The 17553-nt window shown below is 38.8% G+C and overlaps 1 protein-coding gene across 1 annotated transcript; it reads left to right on the top strand.

Moving 5' to 3' along the window:
- Positions 1 to 1205: 1205 nt before the first annotated feature.
- Positions 1206 to 17156, top strand: CENPI (centromere protein I). The gene is made up of 20 exons (XM_010076982.1): positions 1206 to 1447; positions 1737 to 1874; positions 2843 to 2961; positions 4110 to 4217; positions 5441 to 5489; positions 5868 to 5914; positions 6610 to 6699; positions 7710 to 7838; positions 8272 to 8436; positions 8693 to 8813; positions 9019 to 9110; positions 9442 to 9559; positions 9658 to 9722; positions 10202 to 10299; positions 10665 to 10800; positions 12812 to 12936; positions 13996 to 14044; positions 14198 to 14431; positions 16169 to 16210; positions 17034 to 17156. Exons 1-20 carry the CDS (start codon positions 1249 to 1251, stop codon positions 17154 to 17156), a joined length of 2247 nt encoding a protein of 748 aa, XP_010075284.1. The 5' UTR covers positions 1206 to 1248.
- Positions 17157 to 17553: the final 397 nt, after the last annotated feature.

The raw sequence follows: 17553 nt of genomic DNA, 5'->3' as shown, positions 1-17553 counted from the left end.
CGGGAGCGTCCGGAGGGAGCCACTCTGGGGAACTCGAGGGAGAGCGGTGTGCGTGCGTCGGCTGGGGAGGAGGGGAAGGGATGTTCGTGCCAAATATCCGTGTGGAAGTGTCTAGTGCTGAAGAGCTGTGCAATTGGGGCTTGCTGCTAGTCAGAACTGGCGTTCCAGCCTTTCTGTTAGTTCTGCTTTAACGTCTGGTGGCTCTCTCTTCCGCACCAAGCCTTTCTGGTAGAACTTCTGTAAGAGAAACAAACAAACCAAAACAAAAAGTAGCAGGTGCAAAGGAGTCTGTGAGAAAGCTGTCGTTGTACTGCAGAGTGTGGTAACCAAGGACTGCTAGCTTAACCTGCCTGAATCACTTCCAGGGTGCCCAGGTGATTCAAGACGCAACAAGCAAGATCCAGAGCATTTGGGGTTTTCTGCAGCTCTTACATATCAGTCCAGCTTGTGTTGATCTAACCACAGTATAGTTGCTATCAGGAATTTTCACTGTTTTGAAGCATCTCAGTTATTGTTAGTCACCATAATGCAAAGCATCTTTGTGGGAGTACTGATGTGCTTGGTGTTGTGCTTGGTGTTGCCCTTTAACACTGAGGGGCTACATTTCACGTGAAGTCAGTAGATGTCATTTGTAAATGTGAATGCCCTCTTCGTGCTTCAGAGGAGGTCTTGACATAGCTAGACAGAGATTTGTTCTTGGTATGCTGCATAGCGAAGTTAGTGACAAACAACCCTATAGGAAAATAGGGGATGATTTGAACATCTTAAGGAAGTGAGAGCTGAAGAGGGAGTATGAATTGAAAATCATTCTGGGTTACTGTTTTGCTGACTTTCTGCTTATGTTAAATTTTTACATAGTATTTTGATCTAAAACATATCAGATAATTTTTAAATTGAAAGGAGTTTTTGTTAATGTTTACTTGTTAATTTTTTCTTCCCTTTTATAATGAAAGAAATAATGGAGTTTTTGATACACAGTTGTCTGTGCATCTTCTGAGTCTGGTCTAACCTTTTCGGGGGCAGGAAACTCTACATTATTTCCTCTGAAGTTACTCTTGTTACATTATGCAGGATCCTTCTAAAATCTGTTTGTCAGGAAAAGTTTTTTATTTTCTTGCAGGCAACTGGCTCTCTAATGTTCTTCAGCTGTTGAAGGTTGACCTATTTTCTTGCCTCTTTGTAATAAAGGATTGGAACTCTCATTGCAAATGAGTAAAAATCTCCAGTCTCAGCTGTGAGTCTGAAAAGATGCAGCGAAGACAGAGTTCTAAGACCCCAAAGCAGCCTCTGAAAGTTCACCATAAAAATCAAACTGATCTCTCTGCGTGGCGAAAAAGAGGGACAACTGACCCTGAAAAAAGTCTCCAGAATCATCAATCTCCTAACTATCAGAAAGATGACAACAATCAATACTCCCTTGAGCAAGCTTTGAGCTACTTTGAGAAAGGTAAGAGTAGTTTTAAGGTTAGCTACTTAAGATTGAAAAGATAACCAATTTCTCAGTAAGAATAATAACAGTTTTTTTAAAATATAATTTTACCTGCTGTTTTCCCTCCCCAACTCCTGGGCTTTGTAGTATTTCTTTGATGTCTTAAAAGGTTTTCCCCATCTGTTACTATGTAAAGAACCCAACAAAAAGGAGTATATGTAGGGACAGTTCAGAGAAGTTTAAAATTGTTAATTTTCAGTTCAGAAGTTGTTTCATCCTTGTGTTTGTTGTCTTTTTTTTTTCCTAGTTCAAGACTGTGTTTCACTGAAAAAGAACAGTGTTCTGCAGAAACACTTGACTACTGTGGAAAGCATTGGCCTGCAAAGAGGGTTACCCCCTGAAGGATTTAATGTATTGCTAAACGTGGCACTCAGTGGCAAACTTGGTAAAACGTTTACATACTGCTAGTGTGTCCTCCATGAATGTCTCTTTCCCCTCTGATCAAACCTGCTTGAGATAATGTGTTTATGGTGACTGTATTGTTAATACTTTAGTGTAAACTTAATCTTTCTGGCATGCTTCAGTGTAATTTCAGAGTTTGTGCTAAAAATAGCCTCAGTTCTTGTCACAAGGGAGTGATACCCAGACAAATATTATGGCTTGTTACAAATATGTTTTGAAAAGCTTATTTCCTTTGTTTGTAATTGCAGGTCTTTGAAAATCTTAACAACTTAGTGTGTCCTTAGCAACCATTGTGTCTTTTCTTGTAACTGTTTGTGTAGGTTTTTTTTCCTCGAAGCTCAAAATGAACAAACTGACATAGCTGTATTAATGAAACTTGCTAAAATTAAAATGTCATCCTAACAATCAATTCAGCAGTGTCAGTGCACCCCTTATGCTGCTTTCTTAAAAATGGTGGTCACCATTTATACTTCTAAATAATTAAATATTAAATGGAAAAAACCCTAAACTTTCCCCTCCCTCCAACCCAAAGGAGTACATGGATTCTTTCCCCATTATGCAAGTAGTTTAATGCTTTTCTTCATTTAAAATTACTAGCTTGTCTCCAGAACACCAGCCTGCTTATGTTTGTCTGACTGTCATATATTCTTTTGCTGAAGGAATTGGTCATTTAATATTACCAGAAATTTGTGTTACTTTTTGTTATCTTGCCAAGAGTCTAAAGGCTATTTCAGTTCTAAAATACTTGATATTCCATGTTCTTTAAGCTGAAAAGAAATATTTCTCATAATTTTTGACTTATAGCTAAGTCCCTACTAGATTCTTGTGCACTGTTACTTTAAGCAATGAAGCTCTGAGTAATCTTGTCCAGAGGTAATTTTGACTTAGGCAGCAAAACCATATCAAAGAACCTGGTACATGAGCACCATCTTGTTTAAATTGTTTTTCCAGCTGATAAAGTGAATACTCGTTTACTGAAGAGCCTGGTTCCAGCCTCAGTAATACCAGAAACTTCTGTGGTTTCATCTGTATCTTGGCTCTGTGTCAGCAAATGCTCAAGCAACGTCCAGGTAACTGTAAATGTTTACAGTAGTTATTGCTTCTGCACAGGAATTATGAGGACAGATTATTTTCAGGAAGCAAAAGTCCTGAGGTTTTAATGTAGAAGGTTCTTATGTAAGATATTGTCACTTAGAAAGATTGGCAGAGACACCCATTACCGGAACAGCAGTGGGAACCGAGGAACACTTTATAAGTGTGAGTGGAAATTTCCACAGTTCCTGCTTCTCTTGTATCTCTGAATTTCTTAGGAATGGTTTCTTCAGCAGCATTTCTGTGAAATACTTCAGCTATGCGAGGCATTCTTCACCAACTTCAGCAAGGTATCCCTTAGGTTCTGTGTACCTTTGCCATGGCAGCATGACTTAATGTTAGCAAAACAGTCTTTTTTCATCTTCATGTTGTCTGCTCGAAGGTTTATATCACAGAATCACAGAACTATTTAGGTTGGAAAAGACCTTTAAGATCATCGAGCCCAACTGTTAATCTAACACTGCCAAGTCCACCACTAAACCGTGTTCCTCAGCACCACATCTACATGTCTTTTAAATACCTCCAGGGATGGTGACTCAACCACTTCCCTGGATGGCCTGTTCCAATACTTGATAACCCTTTCAGTGAAGAAATTTTTCCTAATATCCCCTCTAAACCTTTCCTGGTGCAACTTGAGGCCATTTCCTTTCCAATCACTTGTTAGTTGTGACAAGAGACGGACACCCACCTCGTTACAGCCTCCTTTCAGGTACTTGTAGACAGCAACAAGGTCTCCCTTGAGCCTCCTTTTCTCTGGACTAAATGACCACAGTTCCCTAAACTTCTCCTCGTAATTCTTGTGCTCTAAACCCTTCACCAGCTTTATTGCCCTGCTTTGGACACACTCCAGCACCTCAGTGTCTTTCTTATAGTGAGGGACCCTCAGATAATTTCTGAGGATTAGTGCATACTCAGAACTGAGCTGCTTCTTCCATTCTGATATGGCAGGTGGTGCTCTTGTCAGGCTTTCTTCCACATCTGAATTATCCCTGTACTCTTCGTCTGTAGCTATCTGGTTGTCCTTGAGAGTAGAATGTATCCTTAATGATTGCGTCTCTTAAATTGGATAGTGACTGGTCTGTCTTGTTTGTCACTTCATGTAATGTGTTTTTTTCCCTATCTGCAGGTGCTTTTTTTAAGATGGCTGATCACAGTGTTTGACTTCATTGATCACAAGGAAAAACTTCATGCCCTCTATGGTTTCTTCTTTTCCTTCCTGCAAGATGAGAAGATGGTAAGGAGATGAAGAATATATATTGAATTGACAAAATAAACCTAAATGTTCATTAGTAGTATGCCTGTTAATGCCAGAATTAGTCTTGAGTAGCTGTTGGTTGAAGACCAATCGGATGACTGGAATTTATTTTTTTTCATTTTGCATTCCAAGATTGCTGGATAATGTACATTCAGAAACAGGGAAGTACTGTAGGATTATTTTAGCTTCAGTGCTGTGGTCTGGTTGTTTAAACACGTTTCCAAGAATTGTTGTTATGCATCAGGAACACAGTGACAGTATATTCTGTCTAAGTTCCCAAGAGTAACTATGACACTGCGGTCTCTGGGATTGCCATCATGATGATGCCACCTGATGATTGACATCAGCAGGTGCAGTTTCCCGCTCCTGGGAAGAAACTGGCTTGCATACCTTTGGCAAAAAGACAAAAACCTTTTAGAGCAATGTTTATCTAAAGGTGAGAAACTCTAAATGCTGTTCTACTTAATTGATTTGAAATGTAGCTTAAATGAGAACAAGCAATCAGGAGATTTCTGCTACATGACAACTGTAAAATCCAGGTGCTAGGGAAGTGTTTGGATTCAGTTCATATTAAGATGATCTTGGCAGTCATGTTAGATATGAAATTGTTAATATTCTTTCAGTTTAGGATACTTTGTGGTTAAGACTTTTAAAGTTCTGAGTTATATCTCTTGCAAAGGTTTTAATGGTTAGGTTAACATGAGTTAATAATATTTTCTTAAAAACTGAATTTAAGATTCTGCTGTTTAAAATAGCATTTTCAGGCATGATGGGCCAATTGGGAAGTGTAGCTGAGTGGTATGAAATTAATTTAAGACCCTTACAGCCTCAATTGTAGTTAGAAACGCTAGTAAATTGTTTTGATTCAAAGGTGCCTTTTTGAAAATGTAATTGTACTTTCACTGATGACTCCTGAAATATCTAGACCATATTCCAAAAACTGAGATCCAAGCTCACTGAATAGCTTGATTACTGTAAGGACTGCTCATTATGCAGATAAAGTTTCTAAATAAAATTGACATATGGGAGGTGTACATGGTACTTCCTAAGGGAAGTAAGGTATGCTCTGCCCCAGTGGGGACGCAATGGCGACTTGAGGCAGCCAACTGAACGTGGCTTGTAAAGCCTGTATGCTGCTTTTAGTGTATCCTGGTTAGCAGTCTGCACCAGCAGGATAGTTCATTGCTGCCTTTTCTTTGCAGTGCCCCTATGCCTGCCATCTGCTCTACTTGCTGACCAGGAAAGAAAGTGGTAAGTCTATGCAATTGTATGAGATGGAATACCATTTTGTTTCTTATTCTGTTTGCTGGCACTGCCTTTTGTTCCAGTGGAGCTAATACAATGACTAGACAATATATTGTTTTTAAGGCAAGGGAACACAAGTGGTAGTTCAGCTTGGTTTGTGTAATGCTTTCTGAATTGGAAGCCTGTCTGTTAGCCTAGAAGACTGATTTTTTTTTTTTCTGCTTGCTTTGCCATGACTTTCTGTAATAAGCGATATTGCATTTGCTTAAATGTCTGATGCAGGGCTTGCTTTGCCATGACTTTCTGTAATAAGTGATATTTCATTTACTTAAATGTCTGATGCAGTTGTTTTTAAATCCATTATTTTCTTAATTGTATTTCCAGTAAAGCCTTTTCGGATTAGGAGACTGCTTGACCTCCAAGCAAAAATGGTGGGTTTATTTCAAATCTTGTAGAGTTTTGACTATGGTTAATGCAGTTTGTAAGACTAATGTCCTTATGGGATAGTGGCTAGTGTCTCAGCACAGGGTTAGACTTGGAACTGTAGGTTGTAGTCTTTGTAGTATCAGGGCTTGTCTATCTTGCATGTGCATCCCTAATTTTCATTTGCGTTTTGTGATCATATACAATGACATGCATAAAGCTATATATTTTATGTCTAAGTGCAGAACAATCTCTGAAGCAAGGGGCAGCTTCATTTATCCATTGCCATCTTTAATTTTCTATTAATCTTCCTTTTTCAAGTGGTATCAAAAATGACTGAGAAATGGAAGATTATAGAGGATCTTGCTCCCTTTTTTGTAAGAAAAAGCTAGCTATAATAACTGTGTTTTTGGAGCATTTAGACAGCAGAAGACTATTTTTCATAGTTTTGATTGTTAAATTCCTTTTTATTAGAGTTACGACTACAGAAAGTTCCTTCTTCAATGCCCTTCCTATGATATTTCATTGACAGAGTTTCTGTTCTTCCTTTCATTTTCAGTTCCTCTATGGTTATTTACTGACATGTAGCTTTAGAAAGTTTTTATTAAGCACTTGGTGTTTTTTTTCTTCTAGAATACAGTATTCAATTTCTGTACTAAAAACTTACTCCATGTGTTTTTCCACTTGTTCTGCTATTTGACAGGGAATGCAGTCTCATCTGCAGGCTCTACTATCGCTTTACAAACTCTTCCGTCCTGACCTGGTGACCATAAACCTTCCTGGGAAAATGAAGGTAAGGAATTAGATTTAATCGATTTGGAAGCAGTATTTAAGACAGCATTTGTACCGAGCTTTCCATTTAATTCTGTTTCCTCTTTTCACTGAGTAAAATCAGGTTTAGATGAGGATTCCTTGCCTTCCATTTTGTTTCTTATTCAGCACAGTGAGATGATCTGGAATGGAATGGCATCTACGTTTATCCTTATGAGGATTACTTTAATCCTCCTTTTGGTGTTCATGCTGGTTTCGATTTGTTTCACACCGTGCTAAGTTCTTCAGGAAACAAATGGTCTTATTTGTATAAGACATTGTCCAAATTGCTGACATTTACATTTTTTTGCATACACAAGTGGAGTAAATAACTAGCAACTAAGACCCAAATACATCAACTATTTTTGTGAACATGCTGTGTTAACTTGTATAATAAAAGCTTGATTACCTAGGCCCAAACCAATCTGAATACTTCTGTGATGGTTTGGCACTTCATTAGGATTTAAAGACTGATTGCAACTGAAGTGACAATAAGTTATGTGTAGGAAGGGTGTTGGGTTCATTTTTACAGTTTTATTTTTAACTGTAGTACCTGCTTTAATTTGAGAATTCAATTGCTCATTGAATTATTCTGTTTGGTGGATATCACCGAGGCTGAATTTGGGAAGCTTTCTTAGCAACTTGCATAAGCATATGTTCATGTTTTATTCGAATGTATGCTTGGGAGTTACTCTATGAATTGATGATTGATCTGAATGAGGATTATAAATCAGAAGTGTTGGAGATCTCTTCTGAAAATGGGGACTTAATTTCAGAAGGAAATAAAAGCATAACTGTTGAACTATTGTCAAAAGGTAATGAAACTGAGGAATGACGTGAGTTCTGTGCTGTGAAAACCTAGCCTCTTGGTCTGCCAAGTAGAGTTGAGTGTATATACATCACTGTGGTGACATTTATCATAATAGAAACTGATCTTTCTGTCACTTTGTCTTAGTCGGGCTTCTTGCATAGATGTGTGATTTATGTTTTCAGACTTTCTTCAAGAATTCAGAGGGCCCATGGAAAGCAGCAATCAACACAGTAAGGCAAAGAAACCAGGAGAACTTTCCAGTGTCCTGCCCCCTGTTTTTGGGCACAGCTCAACCTCAGTCACGAAAAAGGGTAGGTTATGGGCTGAAGGTAGACCCTAAAGGTGCCAAGCAGCTGTTGTCATTATGAATATTGGCAAATAACAGGAGTTGGGCTTTATTTCAGCACTGGACAAGGTGGAGTAGCTGTACAGAAATGCACCATTCCCATTATAATGAAAGCCTGGATACCTTTTTTTTGCAAAACAGGGTCTTTATGGGAGTGCTGGTCCCAACTGCACTTGGTTATATTGGAAAGCAGCTGTTGTCATTATGAATATTGGCAAATAACAGGAGTTGGGCTTTATTTCAGCACTGGACAAGGTGGAGTAGCTGTACAGAAATGCACCATTCCCATTATAATGAAAGCCTGGATACCTTTTTTGCAAAACAGGGTCTTTATGGGAATGCTGGTCCCAACTGCACTTGGTTGTATTGGAAACTTCATTTGTGTTTCTTTTCTACAGAAATGGAATGCCCAGTTAATTATACCTGCAAGCAGTACAAACAAAAATATTTTTGAAAAGGATAGGGAAAAGAACTGTGTTAATTTGTACAGTACGAATGAGTCTTTTCCAGTGGAGCAGCTGCAGACTTTTTCTCGGCTTCTACAAAATATCCACCGTCTAGAGGTGAGTTTCAGGAATGTCTTGGTAAGCTGACTGAAAGTTTTGAGAAATCAAAGGCACTCTGTGCACTGTTTATATGTGAATAGTGTGTGGGCTACCTAGTTCTGACAGAGCATCTAATGCTACCTGAGGGTGATGGATCAGTCCTGGATATGGTCTTGTTGCCGGTAAAAGGATTGGACAGCTCTGATAGAATGAGATTCTCTGGCAATTTGTTGATGTAAATACTGAATAACTTTTTTCTTGATTTCTTTTGCAGTTTCCTTCCCAGATGGGTTCAGTACTAACAAACCCTTTATTGCTTCACTACATGAATTGCATCAAAGATGAATCTATTTACCTGAGGCTTTACTATTGGATGGGACAGACTCTTCAGGAAGGTACGAACTTGGTATAAACTTGCATGGTAGGGAGGTAAACGATGTCTGAGGCTTTTCACCTTTCAATAATGGTACTTTGCTATTCAGATTTATAGTGGTAATCACATAGTGTTAAAACAACTACTGGAGGAGAATTGAATTTTGTTTCTGATTATGTTTATTCTTGCTGTGCTCATATTCAAGTACAGTATTCTCTCCTGTTTAGAATGCACCTGGTGTGTGGCTGATAATAGCCAATATGAAGAAGAATTCAAGGACTTCCTGGAAACCATCTACAAGACAGAATGTTTTTTGCAGGTAAATGCCTGTTTTGTGGAAGCCAAGAGTTTTACAAAGTCTTCCCTTAAAGTACTTTTGGGACTTACTTGTTTCCTGCGGTATCTCTGAGAAGTGACAGGGTCTCAATTAATAAAAATAGATATTCCTATAGCACATCAATATTCTGGAGATGGCCTTGTTTTCTGCAGGAAAGATAATTTGAGAATGATATTGAGAGTGATAATTTGAGTGTCCTGGTGAATTGTATGGCAGGAAGGAGGTGTAATACTCTTTCGTTCTCCAGGGTGAAGTGAACATGGCAAGGTGCAGGCATATGAGATAAGTTCTTGAATGTTCTTCTGCTCTGTAGGAGGGATTTTCTTCCTGTGAAGAGTTCCTGTATAAGAGCCTTCCTCTCTGGGATGGCTTCTGCTGCCAATCACAAATCCTCAGACTTGTGAGTTGGATCCCCCTCAGCAGCTTCTCTGGTATGTGTTGCAGATCCTCTGTGTGAGGCTGGATAGGGTATGATCTTGGGGGACAGAATTTGTGCACAGATATCATGCTACTTTCTCATTTGTTTCAGAAATGAACTCGCAACTCTATGATCCCCTGGCACAGCTCTTTTTCACATCATCCCTTTACTTTAAGGTAATTTAAGTGAGTACAGTAGCTGTTTACTTCTAGTTGATATTGCTCTCTGCACTTGTGTCATGTGTAGCAGTCTGAGGGATTGTAGAGGGGGATTATTTTGGGGAAGTCTGAGCTTAAATGAGGGTAAAATATATACTTACAGCGTAACTTCATTGGGAATTTGAGTGCCTTTAAGACTTTATTTTTTGACTGGAATTAAACTGGGTCACTGGAAATAAAAAGAACTGATAGTACACAAGACAATAGTTGGTTTTATTGCAATTTTCACTCAGTATTTGAAAATTGCTTTCTCCAGGGAAAGCTATGTAATGTATACTTTCAGTTCAAGGGGACATGCAGTTATCTCAATGCTCTTTGTGATCCTGAGAAACTTGTGATATCTTTCCTTGTATGTGTCAATTCCCATGGCATTTTTTGTTTAGTATTATTCACTTACGTAAATTGTCATCAACCTGTTTTCTTTTTGCCTTTGGCAGTGCAGTGTTCTTGAGAGCCTGAAAGAGCTGTTGCAGAACTGGTTAAATTGGCACCTGATTCATCTGGATTCAGAGTCTGACTCTCAAGTCCATTCTTTGTATGTTTGTCTGAAATAAATGCAATAGATTTCTATGCATTGTTCATTAGGGTGTTTTAGATATATATTCTAGCCCTATGACATAGCATAAAGACTGACTAGAAGGTTAATGCTGTAACGTTTCTGCTATATTGTAAGCTACCTTGTTAAGCCTGTTCTTTCTTTTTCTTTAAAAGTATTTCTATTGACACTGAAAATTGAAATGTTCAAGAAGACAAAATCCTTGTAACACTGATAACTGGGTAATGTTGGTAACAATATGTTACTGGGTATATTGAAGAACAAATGTGTGTTGCTGAATGCTGTTCCTTTTACCATTTGCAAAGAGGTGTATATACTGATGTCGCATCATGTAATTGCTGCAGGAATACCACCCTTTCTGGATTAGTGAACACGGTGGCTGAACTGATCCATTTTGTTGGAAGGATCTCTACTGTTGCATTGCATTTGGAAAACAATAATACTTTCTTGCTGTACTTCATCCTGGATTTCTATGAGACTGTATGTATCCCATTCATTTTGGCTTTCAAAATCCTAATACTCTAAGGCTGTTAGCATTTTTTAAGCTAGAGCATGAAAACACCTTCCTTATAGTTTACAGAACTTTGTGATTAAAAGCAAGAATGTTCCAAATACTGGTAGATCTGCAAATGATAGCTGCTGCTGTTGCATCCATAGGCAGAACTAAATATGCTGCTAGAAAGTGGTTGTTAAGTCAGAGGTGAACTGTGAAAGAGGAAGTAACAATATAGCATAATGTGCTTTTCAGTGCTAATTTATAGAAAAGAACAATGTTCAGTTCATTTTCAAGCAACACATCCTGATTTTTTTTCCTTAAATGTTCTCTTAAAAAATGAAGTTTTTTTCCCCAGTATATCCTATGGACAAACTAGGCAGCATCAAATAGGTTTAAGCCTTTTCTGTAGCTTCCTCACATCCTCTCTGTAGATGTGCTTACTGCTATGCAAACTCCAGCCATGCTATTGTTGCTCCTACAATTTGGATAAAGTTGTGAAGAGCTGAAAAAACAATGATAGTTCTGGGATCCCCAAGGGGATGGGAGAGAGAACTGGAGGGTTGAAGATAAGGATACTCATGGGTTGAGATAAGAACAACTTAATCCTTGAAATAAAATTTAAAAAATAATAATAACAATAATATACAAATGGGTAATAAACAGTGCAGCTGCTCATCACCCACTGACCAAGACTCAGCCTGTTCCCAGCTAATGATCCCAGAGCAGAGAATGTCCCAAAACTGCAATTCCAGAAAAGAGACCGAGCTTCCAGGCAGAGCCTCATGATATACTGAGTATGATGTTGAATTATATGGAATATACCATTTGCCGTTTGGATCCATTACTGTGACTGTGCTCCCTCGCAGGTTCTTGTGCACCTGCACACTAGCAAAACATGAGAAGCTGGAAAGTCCGTGGTTTCATAGTAACAATGAAACACATCAGTATATTATCAACATTCTTTTCATACCAAATCCCATACTGAATCCAAAACACAGCACTGTTCTAGCTACTAAGAAGAAAATTAACTCTACCCCAGCTGAAACCAGGACAATACTTTACATGGTATAGTTGTACTGAGGGCAAGAGGAAAGGTGAAGCGTCTGTTATGAGATTAGGGGAAGGAGTCCAAAAACAATTGTTGTGCCTAATTTAACAAAATGTAAAAAATATCCATCTTCAGTATGGAGGGCTATCCAAGCTCAATTGTTTTTGGTCGGAGCTGTAGCAACTAGATATGCATATTCTTAGACTACTACTCTTCTGAGAATGATGCATACCTTCCCGAAGAGCATATCTTTGGGAATAGTTATTGTGGCTAAGCTAAGGGAATACAGTAATGTGTTAAGTTAAAGCAATATTGCTTTTAATTATTTATCTGTACTTTAAGACTGTCATTATAGCTGAAGATCGTGTTAAATCTGCGGGAATTTTAAAATGTCTTTTTCCCTTGAAACTCAACCTTACATTCTAAACATGAATCTAATAATAAGGCCATGTTTTATGGCCACATAAGTTTTTCTCAGAGCAAAGGTTTATCGGCTGTTCATGCAATTCTAGCAAGGTCAAATAGAAAGATTTAATTTCCCAACTGGAAGAGATGTATGGTCTGTTTGACTTGCTGGTATCAGCAAACCAGGCTAGGAGCAAGGTCAGGTCTAGTGCAACCTCGGCCTTTATATGTCGGAATGTTCTAAAAGATCAGAAAAAAATGGCTACCACGTTTTTACAGGGATCTGGGTAGATATGATTCAGCAAGTAATCATGTCAAAACATATGTTATACCTAATGGTTGAAGCAAAGACTGAGATATGAACTGATGAATATGTCATACTGAGAAAGGAAAAAAATGTAATTGCTTCACCCTGGCCTTTCCTCCTAGGTGAAATAGATGGAGCTGTCTGGAGTGCAGTGTTATGCTCTCTTTTGTTCTTAGATGCCTTGGGGTTTGTTAATGGCGATAATAATCTGCCTGGATTTGCTTCATTCCTGCAGGTGTGCGACATGTATCTGAGATACAATCTGCCTTTGTTGATAATGCCTCCTGCTGGAGTTTTCTATCCAGCACTTCTCAGCATGGATCCTGTCAGCTTGAATCAGCTCTGCTACATTATGTACAGGTATTACAAATGGTGTGGGCTGTAGGGACTCCTCGTCTTCTTTTTCAATCTTTTGGAAATTAAATTACTTTGATGTAAAATCTGAAATCTGCTTTTTCTTACCATGCAAGGCAAAGGTGAAAGTTCCAATTGTGCCCAGCTTTCATGATACGGTATTTTATAGCTATAGTTCCTATTCACTTTTTTCCAGTCTGTTATCCAAAACAGCATGATACTGACCTGTTTCCTAGTATTATTTCTATACTTTTATGTGAAGGAAGGACTTCCCATATTGTTTTGAGAGAATGTAAATCAGCCAGCTGGAATCACTAGTAGTTAACTATACAACTTCTCACTCTTGTGCTTTGACCACTAGACATGAGCTTTTCCTTACAAGTTCTGTAATGTACTGAGTAGGAAGCACTTCTGCCACCTCCAAACTCTGGGAATTTGGGACTGTCTTGTGCTGCCTGCAGGTTCAAAGACAGCACTGTTTAGGCCTTGTTAGTTCCAGTGGTTGCGCCTGAGAAGAAGAGTAGCCAATTGCTGACAGCTGGCACAGGGCTCTCCATGTGGCTTTTTTTCTAAGGAGTCTGCAGGGTAATTAACATGACAGGATGGTCTCTGGGAAATAAGAGGAGCTAGTGCTTATTATATAGAACAACTGTCAAGTTGCATTATTTCCAGTGGCTTCTGTTTCTCTGCTTAGTGAGTGAAAGTCTCCTGTCTTAAAAATATGCTGCATTTTTCTGCTGATTACAAGGCTGTATGTCAATTCTTGCGTATTGCCTTTTGAAGATGACTGTCCCAGGCAAACCAGTCATCTCTTAATCATTTAAGAGATTAATATTATCAGGTGTCTCCCTATTCTGCCTGGAAAGGGTGGGTTTATGCCAAGTGATAAAGTTACTTCAAATTCTTTTTCATGTATCTCTTTTTTACTAGTGAAGTTTGATGATCTCTCTCATGGAGGAAATAAGCTTCCTTAATACATTGCTCCAGCTTTTTTTCAGCACTGCTAGGTAGTATAAATTTACAGGCACCTAATTTTCTCATATTTTTGTGTTTCTTTTTTTTCAGGTATCGAACCAACTTGGTGGCTGCAAAAGAAAATGAGCTGAGTAAAAAGGTATAGTGGGCAAATCTGCTATGTGCTAGAATGGACCTTAGCAAGGAGTTGGGTTGAATGGAAGGGAGGTGTTCTGATGGCAGTCTTTTAAGGACTGGAGGGAGCACACAACTTCTTTGAGGATGCTACTTTTGATTTGTTTTCTTGTCTCAGAAAATTTTGCAATTCAAGTTCAGTAACAAGACATACCAAGAGTACAACCAGTATGTAATAGCTATGGTGGGTTGTCTGTGGACGTCCAGTGTATTCCAGAAGGATATTCACCCTCAAGGTCTTCGTATGGATGATGAACTGCTGAAGAAAACCACAGTGCAGGAATACAAATCCAGTTTTAACATTGTGTACCATCCAGCCATGATGGGCTATGCTGCCCTCTTCCTGCAGCAGGTAATGGTGTAGGCCAACATTTGGTCCTTTGGCAGTACCAGGTGTTCTGTCTTGACAGTTTCTCTAGAAAAGTGTCTCACAGTGTACTGGCTGACTTGTAGAGTCAACTGAGCTTTCAAAAGCTGGTATGGAATTCCATGTTTGTGTCAGAGCAGTGGCACAATTTGGATAGTCTTGTTTGCATGGTATGAAAGCATGAATATAACAGTTTGATATGAATTTGTGTTTATGATCATTTTGAGGATAGAACTAAAATAGCTAATAAAACAAATTACTAAATCAGTAAAAGCTTCCCAATAGTGCGTTCTGCCCCACAAAATGTGGAGCATGACCTAAACATTTAAGCTCCAGAAAGTCAAGAAATACATAAATTGTATATAGGTGCACACAGCAGAGCTTTTATCAGTGCTTTCTGGCTCTTGCAGCTTTTGAGAATGGCTTATTAAAAAAAAAAATACAAGTAGCTACCTCGAGTACAAAAGTAAGGTAATACGTTGCGGTTTTGTATTGTCTGATATGAGTTGTGCTAGTAGTCATCTTGAATTCTGCATTCTGCATGCCATCATGTGTTCAGTGCAGCTGCTGAATAGTGGAGGGAGCAGCTTGCCAGCGTTGTTATTGTTCCAAGATGTGCATGCTGCTCTGAGAAATCAGGTTTTGTAGGCTATCCAGGGGCTGTACAAATATGCCCTTTTGTTGTGAGGAATGCTGGCAGACTGACATTGTGTGTAGGTGTGTCTCCCAGAATGAAGCAAGGGAAACCCGAGGTTAAAGTTGAAGCAAAGAATGCTGGTTAGGAACACTTCACAAATTTCCTTTCGTTTATATACTCAGTGTCTTGGAACACTTCACAAATTTCCTTTCGTTTATATACTCAGTGTCTTGAATCTAGGTAGTTTGGCTCTTGCTTCTGATTAAGCCCAAGTTTTGTCTTTGCTGGAGGAGGCTGTTTATTTTTCTTATACAACTTCTTTTCCGTGGTCTTTCTGCTGTTGTAGCAGGATTAGTTTTTAATATCTTTTGTCTAGATCCTTTCTGTTCTGAGGCTTCCTGGTTCTTCTTTGTAGCTTTTGTAAGTAAAAAACAAAACAAAACACCCCCCCTCCCCCCCCAAAAAAAAACCCCAGCCAATCAACCAAAAAAAAAAAAACAAACAAAAAACAAACTCTACACAAAAAACCCAACCCAAAACCTTCTGGTGGAGAATTTGGAGAATTTTTGCATTCTTCCTATGGCAGAACCAAGTAAGAGATTTTGTTTAGCAGCTATCATAGGTGTGTCTTAAGACAGGAAAATAATATTTAGCTGTAGTGCTATCTTTTCTTAAACATTTCATTGCTGAGCACCAGAGGGCTCAGAGCACCAGAGGCAACACACTCAGAGGATGCAAGCAATAATCTGAATCTCAGATCCTCTCCTCTTGCTTTTTCTCATTGTTGGGAATTTTCTAGTGTTTTGGAGGAGTAGCTTTTACACTGTAGAAATACAATGGTTAAAGATAGCTATAAATATTTTCTATAGCTATCCAGTAATGCAGCAGCACAGGGCAAAGAGGGTCTCCACCTTACCTTGCCATGTGTGGACACAGTGTGATGGTGGAAGCCCATTCTGAAGAATGATTGAAAATTTCTTTGCACACCTGCAATTCCTGATTTAGGAGGGGACTAAGCAGAGGTCTAGAAACTCTGGACATACTTTTTATCTGACTTGGTACTGTTTTTATTCCTTCTCCTTAAGGCTTGGCCAGATGATACTACTTTCAACTTCAGTTTAATTAAGGTAAGATTTATTTTTTTTAGTGAAGTGAAAACAGGCAATTTTCAGCAGCTGTGTAGAAGAGAATGAGGTGATAATATTCACCAATTCCACAAATACTCTATAAAAATTTTGAAAGGGGGAAAATTCCAGCTGTAGACTTTGGTTCAGTCTCTCAACAGGGCCAAACACGAGGACATCAACATCTGAGAAGTTATGTATCTAGCCATTTGTGGGTAGTGGTCTGAGATTTTTACGTATTTCCTCCATGAGTCAGTGCCGTATCAGGACAAGGCTATTATTCTTTGCAGGCTCCAGAAAAAGTTGTATTTTTTGTGTACTTGAAGCAGAATTTATATTCTCAATGAACCTAATATTAAATTTCTGAGGTGGATGTGCAGCTTTTTGATAGCTTTGAACAGGGATCCTCCACTTGTCACTGAGCAAGTACAGTGACAGTTTGTTTCCTTCTGTGGATCACAGTGTACTTCAAACCTGATCTGGAGGAGTCACTTTTAGTCATGGAAGGAAGGCTTTAATGTCCATGTTCATTTGGTTCTTCACTGTTAATCCAATAGACTTTGCTCATTTTAGAACTGGGATTTATAAACATCTTCAGTATTAAAAAAAGATCGTGATATGTAACGTTCAAGCCAATAATGTGTAATACATAAGTGAAAAGTTTGGGCATTTGGGAACAGGACCTGACCCTTGTGATGGGTTAGCCCTTGGCTACAGACTAGGATGGAAGGTGGTATTTGCAGACCTTTTCAGATTGTCCTAAGAAAGCGACAAAGCTACACCCTGCACATCTGACTATTCTTTCTGTTTTTATAGGGAATTGAAGTGGAACTGGTATCTGGAATATCTCTATGCGCAAGGTTTAAAGGGCCTGAAAGTCTTTATTGAAAGCAGCATCAATCGTGTTTCCGAGGCTTCGCACAGTAATGCAGGGAATGTGCAAGAGTGACCCTGGGACTCACTGGAGCCTTTTCATAATCTGGAACAGGAAAGCAGAATATAATACTGTCACTAATTCTTCCTTAGAGGAAAGAAAGAAATAAAGCAATTACCCTTGTCTGCATTTTTGTACTGACATCTGTTTTAGGAAAGTGAAGACATGGAAGGAATGCTTAGGCTGGCTTGGTTCACTAACACTGAACCTGCTTTTGTCCCTGCTGAATTTTTTTTGCTGCTGAGCTCATATGTTAGGTATCATCCACATTTTTCATCCTTATTTTTCTCTGTTGGAGTATCTGCTTTCATTGAGAAACAAACATGTTCCATCTCACAACTGCAATAAGCAGTGCTGCTTCATTTATAAGTATCATTGGTCCCTGTCCTGCTTTGCCTGCCTTGACAGTACG

Source organism: Pterocles gutturalis, unplaced genomic scaffold (genome assembly GCF_000699245.1).
Source record: "Pterocles gutturalis isolate BGI_N339 unplaced genomic scaffold, ASM69924v1 scaffold13613, whole genome shotgun sequence".
Classification (NCBI taxonomy): Eukaryota; Metazoa; Chordata; class Aves; order Pterocliformes; family Pteroclidae; genus Pterocles; species Pterocles gutturalis.
This window is presented reverse-complemented; position numbering and strand designations above follow the sequence as displayed.

Excerpts from the sequence above, each read along its gene's own strand:
- CENPI (XM_010076982.1), top strand. The coding sequence starts at position 1,249 with ATGCAGCGAAGACAGAGTTCTAAGACCCCAAAGCAGCCTCTGAAAGTT. Across the intron at positions 6,700-7,709 it reads ACCTTCCTGGGAAAATGAAG|ACTTTCTTCAAGAATTCAGA; the intron begins GTAAGGAATTAG and ends TTATGTTTTCAG. Across the intron at positions 7,839-8,271 it reads AACCTCAGTCACGAAAAAGG|AAATGGAATGCCCAGTTAAT; the intron begins GTAGGTTATGGG and ends TCTTTTCTACAG.